This window comes from Leuresthes tenuis, unplaced genomic scaffold (genome assembly GCF_036924035.1).
Source record: "Leuresthes tenuis unplaced genomic scaffold, fLeuTen1.0.hap1 SCAF_3, whole genome shotgun sequence".
NCBI lineage: Eukaryota > Metazoa > Chordata > Actinopteri > Atheriniformes > Atherinopsidae > Leuresthes > Leuresthes tenuis.
In genome coordinates, this window is record NW_027325357.1 from 25,863,522 (window position 1) to 25,875,723 (window position 12,202).

Here is a 12,202-nt window from a genome sequence, read left to right on the forward strand (position 1 = left end):
TCTTAATAAAAATAGTTTATTATCTCAGTTGGCTTACAACTGGCAGGACTATTAAAACTAAAAGTACCTACAGTATATCTACATGTAGGTTAATAATATATAGGGAGGCAGAATGTATACAGAATAGATGGATCTTAAATCAATGACATAATAGAGGAAGTCTATTGATAAGCAAATAAACTGGTTTGTCTCTAACACACACACACACACACACAGCCTCACATACAACCACAGGAGAAAGCTTCAAATCAGAAGCTGGTCAAGACAAACAAGTTCATGTCAACACAAAAAGGTAATGTACATGGGGCTTTGCTGACATCACCAGAAAGCTGGCATTTGTTGCCTGGAGTGAGGCCAGTTGCTGCTTTTAAATAAAAGAGCAGTGAGAGTCTTGTTCGCTGCCGAGTGGAAGAACTGCTGCCAAGCTGGTTCTTTGGGCCAATTCAGCACGAACACACTTCATCACACACACACACACACACAGATTGTTCCAGCCTGCGACTTCGTAGTTCACTCCAGAAAGCCGTCCAGAGTGAGGCAGGCTGAAATCTTGTTGGGAGGACGCGTCACCTTTTTCCGTTTAGCTTTCATAAGCGGCCGAATCTCCGATAAAGGAGACTGGAAGAGAGTGCTCGGTTAAGGAATAATGCAAAGGTCCTGAAAATGTCCTGAAATTAGTATTTGCTGATGGATTCTCAGGCACAAGAAGTGAAGTGTTGATAATGCTATTTTTAAGCTCTTCATCATTTAAATTGTGGTTGACTATGAACTAAACATGAAAAAGAAATTCAGCAGTGACTTCAGATAGTGATGATGGTAATACTCAATCTAAATCTAAAAAAAAAAAAAAGACATTTTCAAATATTCTCTTTTTTAGGTTAACACCTAACAAAGTCTATGCTCTGTATGTGTCACACGTGTGTCCAACTGGCCCAGGCCTGGCCTCCAAACCAACACAATGTGCTGCTAATGACAGCAAAGGATACAGGCTGGATGAATTTAGTTCGCCCTCCGAATCCATCATAACCGGTTCTGACCTGAAACAAAACAAAAAACCCTTCTTTTCAACCAAGAACTTACAGAAATAACATTTGGAAACTTTTATTTAGCTTGTGTGTTGTACTTACAGCTCCAGGCTTCCTATGAGGGTCCAACATGCTCCCAAAAGTCTTCTTTCTAAAGAGGAGGGAGTTCCTAAAAAAAGGATCCGTGGTTCGATCTTCGTCCCGAGCCTGAGGCGGAAAAACACACACACACACACAAATGAAAACAAGGTAATGTTCAGTAGAGCTGTAACTTGCTAGAGACTATTACAAACCTACCTTGCTCAAAGACGAGGATTTTTCACTCTTATTAGACACAGATGTGCTGAAAAATAAAAACATTTTCAATAATTACTCTATTGTAAGCATAAAGCTCAGAGAAACCACATCCTCCTTAACACAAGGCAACATATAACTTACACATGTGGGTCAAGACGCATCTTCTTGGACTGGATCTGTGCAGGTCTCTTGGCCGCGTCGTCTGGGGTAGTGATGTCATAGGTGATGTTGAGATCGATGTCCTCGCTATCCGCAGGCTGGTGGAGGCGAGGCTGCTTCAGTTCCACTGGAGCTGGGCTGGAACACGGGCAGAGAAAAGTTGAGTAAATAATCAACGGCAAATGGTTGAGCCTAAGTTTGAAGAGATTTCCATAAAGCTGCAGGTGGACACACCTTTCAAAGACAAGCCTACTGAGGGCTTCGTTTGTCCGTGTTGGAGTGCTCAGAGTCTTCTGAAGAAACTCCACCTTCTTTTTCAGACTCTGTGGAGAAGATGGGTTCAGAAATCAATGCAATCCTCCGACAGCAACAGTAAAAAGTGTGTGATCTTTTTTTAATGCCTTACAGAGATCTCTTTGTCTGCATTGGCCAGATCTTTCTGCAGAGACCTTATGTCCTCTTTGGTCTGATTCACCTCTACTGTAGCTTTCTGCAGCTGAAATGACACAAAAACACTTACTGTCAGACTTAAATAATTATTTGTCAAAAAGGTCAGTCCTTTGGGTGACTTGTTAACATCAGGCTACCTTATTGTTTGAGGAGAGAACTTCTCTCTTCAGCTTCTCACACATGTCATTTGAATTCTTGAGACTCCCTTTGAGATTATCGTACTCTCTGCAAAAGGAGAAGAGGTGACGAATATGTGAAGACGAAACTGAGAGGAAGAAGAAAAAGTAAAAGAAACACTCACTTGAATGGATATAGGTTTTTAAAACAGACTTATGGGGATATACACAAATTAGCCAGAAATCCACAAAGTGAAATCCACATGAATGGGAGAGCACAAGCTTTATCAGCCAAACATTGGCCAAATCATCCCACCTGGCTTGTCGCGGGCAATGCAGCTCTGTATGCGCAGTGTGTTTTAACACAGTTCCAGTTCTGAACAGGCACATTTTTACCTCCTTCCGTGACCCTGTAGCTAATCAACAGGTTTTCTTTAATTGTATCCCTTGCAGACCTGGAACACCTGCTGCTGTAGAGCTATGACCAAACTAGCTAACCCAGCTCGGATGTTTGTATGTGCGATTCTTTAAAAGCTCCTCAAACTGAAATTTGGACTTATCAATCTAACCAGTTACAAAATACGACATTTACTGACTTTGAAAAAACCCCAAAAAACTCCAAACAAATAAAAAAATAAAACCGTCAAAAATAAAAAACAATCGCATGATCACACTTCCTCCAGTACTTGGCCACCTGCCCCTCAAATACTGACAGGAGCAGCATTATCACAAGCTAATCGATGTCCGATCTTAGTGCCGCCAGGATCATGCAACGTTGATAATTGGAAGCCTAAACACTAAACTTCTGATATGATCCATTTCATGACAAATATTTCAGGGTATGTGAACCTTGATAAATATCAAGACAACTAAAATCGGAATAAAGAAATACTACAAACTCAAAATGGAACATTGGTTTTAAATTCTACAGAGTTTTATCATATACCAAAGTGAGAGTAAAGGCAGATAAGAAAAGAAAAGATCAAGCATGACCACAAGGCTCTTACTTTTTCAGAGAGATGCAGTAGATGGAGAGCTGCTCCACTGCTTTATGGCTGACACCCATATCAGTGATCATGGACTCCACCTCTGCTCTCTGGCCCTGCAACAACACGTCCAGGCTGGGAACAAAACAGCAGTAAAAATCAGTGCACGACTTGTAAATGTTGTTTCATCAGCTTAAATGGCAGCCATACTGTCTCTTCTAGAAAATTCACTCAAGTAAAATTTCAGATTTGGCCCAAATCAGAAGCCAATACATTAGCAGGTACCTTTCAAAAGTTTTCATTTTGGTCCTCAGTCTCCGTACCTCCTCTTTTGCAGCCTGAACCTCATTCTGCTGCGTTTCTAAATATGTCATCTGTTTCTGTAAGAGGTCAAAACATTACAGAACCACAACTACAGGCTACAATTGGAATCCGTGGAGATTAGAGGTTAAAACAACAGAGAAGTCATACCCTGAGGGCAGAACATAGCATCTCCTTTTCCATGACTTCTTTTTGTACACTGTCCAGGTCTCTCCTCTGTTTGTCCACAGTGTCCTTTAAGCTGTCCATCACCTTCTGTTTGTCTCGCCAGTCTCGCTCTGCAAATAGGTTGGACAGATGATCAACCGGCGACCAGCTTGCCACGGTCATGCATCCACACAACATACAGTACGATCTGGTTTGTTACCTTTAGAGCTTAGAAGGGCCCTCATTCGATCAAGCTCATTCTGTGAAAAGGAGGAACACACATTCCGAACATAAATAGAAAATGTGATGCTTTACATACATACAATGTAATGGTAGGTGTGGCTTCAGTTTTAGACTCTCTTTGGAATTAGTAGCTATAAAACTTAAAACTGATTAATCTCCTCTAACACTCTGATTTGGTTATGTGCTCCAAGTTTGGTACCTGCAAACTCTCCGGATCGGCTGTGGCAGCCTCCTCTCCACTAATGTCAAAGAACAGCTTTGTGATGATGTGCCTGGTGCTGACCTACACACAGAGAGCACAAGTTATTCAACTTTTTTCACATTTGCTCTGTTTGGAAAGTTGACTCAGTCTAGGCTGTTTGTTTTCTGGTGTTTTGAAGCTGAGAATTAGTGTACCTGTTTCCTACACTGTGGACAGGTTTTTGTGGGCGCTGTCTGAAACCACTTAAGAAGACTGAGAAAGAGGGAAGAGAAAGAATAAAAATTAAGACATTGGAAATACCAGCTAGGGGAGTTATTGTTAAGAATTGACTCTCTAAATAGTTACCATTCGTAGTGAAAAGTGTGTCCGCAATGAATGGCAGCAACATCTCTGGAGTGATCAAAGAAGTCCGAGCAAATTGTGCAAAACGCTCGGATAGGCATCTTACTGCGACAAGCCTATATATATATAAAAAAGTTAGTGAAAATGAATCATGACATAATTTTACAGTTGTACTCTCCTAAAAACTCTACGTGTTCACAATGCTACATCTTTTGAAATGACTTTTGTTTCATAACACTGTATAGCAGAAGCCAAGCTAACAACATTGCTCCTAAGCTAACTGTTAGCCTTGTCAACAGTCCTTATACTTACCAAATGAAGATGTTCAGTTACGTCACAGTTCTTCGTAATAACACTAATCCATCCATAATCTTATCTGTAACGTTTAATTTTCACCACGTCAAGATTAAATGATAAACCAGAGCCCAGCTAACTAATACAAACACGATGCTGGCTTCGTCTTTGATATATTTCCGCGCTGTATGTTCAAACGTAAGTCCCACCCCTACATGATGCGTTCACAGCCGCTCTTGTGCGCAACATCCCACCGTAATGAATATTTATTTAAATAAAGCGTTTAAATACGTTTTCTAAAAATAATCATGTAAAGACAAGAGGTTACGATTTGAAAGGACCTGACAAAGGACCTCACAAATGCTCGCTTGACTTTTCTTCCCCTTTCATCCATGTACCATCTCAAATGTCTTGCGTAAATCTTGTAATATCCATTATATTACTGCCGGTGGGATATGTTCATTTGTAAGTAAAACAATTTGATGACCGAGGTTCTTTGAATTCACCGAAAGGTGAAAAATATGTATTTATCAATATGACACAACATAATTGCAACATTGGGTTACCAGACTGAATCTAAATGTTTATAAGATATTTAAAGATTTTTTTCCCTTTTATTCAATTTAATGAACAGATTTTTCTCGGTGAAAACTTCATATCCCACAATTCCTTCTTCCGCAACCTGAGTCGCAAGCTTGAGGAAGAAGTACTTCTGTTTGGTCTAGCTAGCTGCAGCAACTGTCACAAACGAGTTGTGGAATACAAATCAAATGCAGATAGTTGTGGAAATGAAAGGTAATGATTTTGGAAATAGTTGAACTTGTCTCTACAGTTTTCTGTCTAAATGAAAGTAGTTAAACCAGACACATTTAGCTTTATATATGGTTAGTTATCTGCTAAAGTTAGCAATTCTTTTAGCCTTTGAAGTTCTTCTGCTTTAGCTAACCTGACTCCTCACTAAGGGTGACGAGTGGGGAACAAGAAAAAAGCTTTCGTATGAATAAAGAATAAGTAAATATACTGTCAGTTAGTTTGCTATACTGTTAGTTTGTTTTCCAGTTTTGTTTCACATCAGCCACTACTTAAAGCTGGAGTCTGCTGTCGCTCTGGAGTCGCTTTTATGAATAGAAATTATTAAAACCAGGCCATAACTTTCTTGCTGTAGTAACCATTTCATAAAAAAAAATTGAACCATAAAGCGCTTGCTCTGAAGTCCTAGTCTGAGTCACAATTCAGTCGACCTTTGGTCCCACCTCTCAATTGTGTTTGTCCTGCCAGGTGTGTGTCCCTGCCATAAGTAGCAATGATGGCTGGAGAAGCCCAGAGGGCGACTGTGTCCCCGGAAAACGGTACACTCGCGCCTTTGGACCGTCTTCGCACGGAGAGGGCGGACAGCCCCACTCCTGGTCTGGTGGAGGGAACTGAACCGGGTGAGCTGTCCTGTGCCCAGTCATTACTCTTTTAAATTATTCAAATATACCACAAGTGTGTTGTATTGAATCATCCACTTGCATGTTCTTTCCACTGGCCTAATATCTACTCTTGCACCAACAAGTAAATTCCAGCATTTAGCGATGATCAGTGGGATTGGCCTTAGTTTGCTGTCCCTACACTGTAGGCCAGCTGGGATGTCAAGAGGCTGACATTTTACTAAGAATGAAAAAATTAGTGCAACATTGACAGCTCTAACCAAAGCTCTTCTAATTGGATTAATGAAGCATCTCTCTACAGCTATAGATGATAAATCTACTGCACATCTGTGGATACGCACAAATGTATAGCATTAAAAGTATTCCTAGAACAAAGCTTGTCTGTAACTTCCCTCCTGACTGAAAAATGCCACAAGTATAACCTCCTACTGACCACTGGTTTCTAGGCAACATATGCCCACAGAAAACCAGAACTACATGTTTTGAGCGTGTGAATAAGCAATTTTGAAAAAGTTCCTAATACGACTGTGAGAGTTGTGCAGCATTTTGAGTTGAACTCCCCAAAATGTGTGTCTGTGAAACATCAACTACCAGTGAGTGGAAAGCGTCATGCAGGCTGGGATAAAACACTTTGAAACAGCAATTTCAGGCAACACACACAATTGCACAGCATAAGTTTTCAGGAGGATTACTGTGCTGTATTCACACGTGGCCTTGCTCGGCTGTTTTCCAGATAATTTACAAGGTTGTTGGCTGCGTGAAGGACACAAGAAGTCCCGACTGAATGTTGCAGACATTTGCATCCTCACATGTAGCTCCTCCGGAACACGTGTAGAAAAATTCAGGGCTGCAGTGCATGTGTGAAAATGGTTTTAGTTGTCTGCTTTAGGATAATTTCTGTGATTCAACGGCAAAATTTGACTGTGTGAATTGACCTGAAAGCACAACTTGTTATACGATCAATAATGGTTGAATGTTACAATAGTAGCCTGAGCTAGTGTGTTCAAATATGCATTGCACAGGGGATTCTTAACCTTGCTGAAACTATAAAGAGAAATGATAATGATTCAAACTTCTCTTGACTAAATTTGGGAAAAGCGAATATATTTGTGAGTACATCATGGGTTAAGCATGTCTGCAGCAGCTCTTGTCAAGTTGCATCACATTCCACTTGAACAAATCAAATACTGACAGGAGAAATTATGTCGCACGAAAGGACGACATAATACACGGTTTGGATTTACGGTTCAAAATTCAAAATAGTTAGGAATTTTGCACTGATAGCTGATTAATGATCAGACATGTCCCATTTTTGCTCTCTAAATGACAAGATCTGTTACCAGAGGTTCTTTATTTCCCATTTCAATTGCCCAGCTACTATGAAAAGTGTTTATCTTAATTAGATCTAAGTCTGTCAACAGTCGTGCGTTTGCCAAACCAACCAGTGAGGCTTCGTCATTTAAGTACTCTTATGTCAAAGTAGATGCATCACTTTGTTTGAGAGAAAGTGCTTAGGGGTGAAGACTTAATGGTTGGTTTGGCAAATGTACATTTGGTTTACCACGCCACCATTAGAGAGGTATTTGACCATTTTCTACGATGGTTGTCTCATAATGTCTTCTGTCGTACATCGTACGTCTTCTGAGTACATGAGACTGTTCCAAAATGGCTCTTACCCAACACATCAGAATAGTAAAAAAGAAAAAGGTCTTTTATGAAGCGCAGTCATACCTGCTATTGATAAACACTTGTCATAATATATCCCTGCACTTTAATGCAGGTGCTGGTCAGAGGAGTGCTATGTTTGTTCATGCACAGTCCTTCGAAGATCTGACTGCTGAGGGTGAAGGAGAGGCCCTGAGTGAGGCTGAACTGGACAAATCCAGATGCCCTAATGATGAGAAGTTCAAGGTTCTGGTTGGGGAGAAAAATCTAGAGGAGCAACACAACAACGAGAGTAGGACTAAAGAGGAGGACGTGTCCAGTGAGGCATGGCGGAGTCATAGAAAACATGTGTTTGTGTTGAGTGATGCTGGAAAGCCAATCTACAGCCGCTACGGCACGGAGGAGGCTCTGTCGAGCACCATGGGTGTGATGATGGCCCTGGTGTCTTTCGTGGAAGCTGATAAGAACATCATCCGTTCCATACATGCAGGTCAGCATATATTTTGATATGTTTGTGAAATGCTTCACGAGTTTCACCTGCATTTGTTCAAATCATGCCCAAGTAATTATGTTAAATCGGTAAAACCTATGCTTGTGTCAGACGGCTGTAAAGTGGTTTTCCTCACCAAGAGTCCTCTGGTTCTGGTTGGCGTGTCTCGGACCTGTCAGTCGGACAAGGAGCTGCAGAGAGAGCTGCAGTACATCTACTACCAGATCGTCAGCCTGCTCACCCTCACTCAGCTCAACCACATCTTTCAGCACAAGCAGAACTATGACCTGCGCCGCTTGCTAGCTGGCTCCGAGTACCTCACAGACAACCTGCTGCACCGCCTGGAGCGAGACCCTGGCTTGCTGCTCAGTGCCGTCACCTGTCTGCCGTTAGCCAGCTCTGCCAGGGACGTCGTTTCATCGAGCCTGCAGGCGGCCAAATCCAAAAACCTGGTCTTCTCCATCCTGTTAGCTGGCGATCGCCTCGTCACACTGGTCAGGAAGAAGGACCAGTTCCTGCACCACATAGACTTGCACCTGGTCTTCAACCTCGTCGGCTCTTCTTCATCCTTCCGAGAGGGTGAGGGCTGGACGCCAATCTGTCTGCCAAAGTTCAACACTGCTGGATTTTTCCACGCTCACATTTCATACCTGGAGCCTGGGTCTCAGCTCTGCCTCATCCTGGTCTCAACTGACAGAGAGGACTTTTTTAACATGTCTGACTGCAAGCAGCGTTTCATGGAGAGGTTGAGCAAGCGCAGCGCCTACCAGGCTCTGAAGGAGGCACTTAAATGTCCAAGCTACTCTTTGACGCAGGTCGGCATTCCCGAGCTCCGGCACTTTCTGTATAAATCAAAGAGCTCAGGGCTGTACACCAGGTGAGTAGTTTTAAGTCATGAAATGTTTAATATTTAATAAAACGTTACGGAATGTTAAAATATTGGCTCAGTCATTTCACTGTATTGTTACTATTTTCTATTTTTTAAATTTTTAACCAGGAGAAAGAAAGAATACATTTAAACAGCACATTTAAAAAAAAAAAAAACTTTTCTGTTATTTTTCTTGATTGCAAATCATGATTTGTCTAAATCTCCTCCCTCCAGTCCAGAGTTTCCGTTGGTGTACCAGTCTGACGAAGAGCAGGAGAGGCTGATGGGATTGTACCAGGACCTTCACAGCTGTTTGCACCATCCAACCAGACCTCTGCGCTCTTTCTACCGCTGCGGTGAAACTGAAAACCTGCTGGCCTGGGTAAGCTGGGTGTGGTGTGGTGAGATGAGATGCCGGATGTTTATGACTGTATTTTCAAATGGCCCACTCATTCTCAAAAGAATTGAACGTTTCCAGTCTTCATAACACAAAATAGAGCATGATTATGCTGTCGGTGTGTATGTACTTTGACGTATCTTCTAGCCATATGCATATGTTTTGCCAGCTATATTTCTGTGCACATTACACATCATCACATAGGCAACATAATGCCTGCCTGTTTCTCCCACATTCTTGTCCTTGTCATCTGCCGGGCTGTACTCACTTCAGAGTAACAGTTAAGTCCGTTGCAACATCTTCTTGTTCAGTTGGCCGCCCCCGTGTTCAGAGCACAACAGTGCGATCTCTTCCTTTTCTCTGCCCGCAGCGGGAACAGGTGGCCTGGTGTTGCTAGACTTTTGGCCAGGTGCGGTCTTGAATTAAAAAGCTTTAAATTTTTTATAAGCGCTCAGGTAACATCAGTGGAACTCACCAAGCCTCGCTCTGCACATATTGATTGAGTGTAAAGAGGGGCTGAATACATGCGCTGCACGCAGCTCTACAGCACAAGAAGTCATTGCTATTTTTAATAAGGAAAATCTACATCATACGTAACTACATCATTACAGTTTGGGAAGGCAACTGGAGTTCAGTCTCAGTTCCACCGCAGCTTTCATGCCTCTCATGAGGTCTACTGATTCTCCCCCACATGTACTGATAGAGCCCTCTTGTCGGCTGGCAGCTCAAACAGTGCTTTGTGGTAATATATGGGCATGTATTTTGACATGATGGCCAGACATATCATTTGTAACACTTGTTTGTGTTGAGAGACAGGCTGTTGTCTCTATGACATCACTCTGAGATCATTTTATCATCCAGTTTGTGAATTTATTCTCATGCCGAAAAGGCAACAAAGACATATAAGGGATGAACATGCTGCTGTGATTTTGTGAATTTCCTTTTAGCCACTTTTACAGAGCACCTGGGTAGATGTCCTAAAAGAGTATAAACTTGTTTTATTAAGGGAATCTACCACAGCTTCAATCCCCTCTTACTCGCAGCCGATTCAGAGCAAAAGGAGAAAGGATCATGATTGTATTCTTTTCATGATTTTAAACCCAAATGTCGACAACTTCACAGACAAAGCGAAGCAAATGCAACACAGCACCAAACAGGAGAGATCAGTTATTACATATAATAGCAACATCAAAGATAATCCTGAAACGTAGGAGCAAAAGCACATTTTACAGTATTTTTTAAAACACTTAATGCACTGCCAGATATTGACTACAGTCAGTAAAAAGAGTGTAAAGAATTGCTAAGCCTGGCATCATCAAAAGCATAAATGTACAGTTGCTGCCAGAGGATTAATGGTGCTTGCAAAAGCACGCTGTTCACGTGTGCTGATGCAGCTCTGTTTTGAAGACTGAGCATTTTTAGTTTATTGGTAAGAATTGATCAAGTCAGTTCGCGCATGGAAACGGAGTGAATGCCGTTTCAAACAGCCTTTTCGTACCCACCGTCTTATCCTGCACGCTTTCCTTTCAGGTGACGAGCGGCTTTGAGCTCTACCTCTGCTTTAGCCCGCTGGCCACCAAGGCCTTGGCGGTCACTGCTGTCAACAAACTGCTGAAGTGGATCAGGAAAGAGGAAGATCGCCTTTTCATCCTGAGTCCTCTCACGTACTGAGCCCTCGCTGCTGGCTGTCTGAGCCCAGTGCCGACGATGAAGCAGCAATCATCTCAGTGGAGACAAAAACACTGTCAGAGCTATGCATTTTGGATTCTGGGATCCTCTCATTTAATTCCCAGTTTTGTAATTTGGCAAGCGTGCAGTGACGATGACTTAATGCAGTATTTTAGCTGGCTAGATTTTTATAACTTTTATTTTGAATAACAAAAGATGGAAGCAGCATAAGCACCACTGATGACACAAAAACTTCTCATCGAAACATTGTTTTACTGTAACAGAGCTCTCAGAATGACAAAATAGCTGTTTGTCTTTTTAATGCTATGAGTTTGGTTCTTAAAGATATAAAATAAAATGAGATTTGAAAAACTGGAAACTCAAGAGCTGCACTAGAATGTATTCATTTGTTATAAAGCATGCTGGCAAAACCTGTTAACCACATTCCTATTGTGTTTTCATGATTCCAAGAAACATCACCTCTTTCTCTCCATGTACCTCCTTGATTAAAAAGGGCACTCCAAGAAAGAGACTGCAAGCTGTTCACTGCTGTCAGTTACTTGTGTTAACATGTATTGTTAATTCCACTGTAAATGAAGCAGAATATAAGTGTTAATCTTCCAGTTGCCATTTTTCTTTTCTTGATCATTAACCACGAGGTGAAATGTTTTTGTGTGGGTCTAATCGCGAAGCTCCATTGTGTTTCATGAGATCCTGATTTGCTTAAGCAATCCAACGTTGCCACATCTGCCTCCACTAATAATGCCTTAACTAACAGTTGTTGTGCAAACTTTACAATGGAGATGTATGGCAGCCGCACAACTGCAAAGTTATATAGAAATAAACGACTAGCTAAAGACCAATCGGATTCTGTGTCATCCTTTAGTCTGTACACTGATTAGGAAACCACTGAGTCTGTTCACTCAATGCATGATGAAAACGGCACATGAGATGTTCTAATATAGGACACGGGAACTGCTAGCGGAGAGAAAACCGAAAGAAATATGAAGACACTTTGTATTTGGTTACAACAAGCATGAAAGGTGGGTAAACCAACATATTTAGGGTTAATAGGTTTAAGCAGTGAGGGGAGGAGCGAGCG

General features: G+C 41.7%; 2 protein-coding genes across 2 annotated transcripts; one reads left to right on the top strand and one right to left on the bottom strand.

Moving 5' to 3' along the window:
- Positions 1-4,400, bottom strand: traip (TRAF-interacting protein). The gene is made up of 15 exons (XM_072382809.1): positions 4,292-4,400; positions 4,141-4,198; positions 3,944-4,027; positions 3,722-3,761; positions 3,505-3,632; positions 3,319-3,413; positions 3,055-3,168; positions 2,069-2,156; positions 1,888-1,977; positions 1,716-1,804; positions 1,464-1,619; positions 1,323-1,368; positions 1,128-1,232; positions 987-1,037; positions 1-618 (listed from the first exon to the last, which is right to left on the bottom strand). Exons 1-15 carry the CDS (start codon positions 4,387-4,389, stop codon positions 511-513), a joined length of 1,350 nt encoding a protein of 449 aa, XP_072238910.1. The 5' UTR covers positions 4,390-4,400; the 3' UTR covers positions 1-510.
- Positions 4,401-5,276: 876 nt separating this feature from the next.
- mon1a (MON1 secretory trafficking family member A) lies at positions 5,277-11,963 on the top strand. Its single transcript, XM_072382810.1, has 6 exons — positions 5,277-5,377; positions 5,861-6,012; positions 7,793-8,167; positions 8,279-9,044; positions 9,270-9,417; positions 10,963-11,963. The coding sequence occupies exons 2-6, from the start codon at positions 5,886-5,888 to the stop codon at positions 11,101-11,103; spliced, it is 1,557 nt and encodes a 518-aa protein (XP_072238911.1). The 5' UTR covers positions 5,277-5,377; positions 5,861-5,885; the 3' UTR covers positions 11,104-11,963.
- Positions 11,964-12,202: the final 239 nt, after the last annotated feature.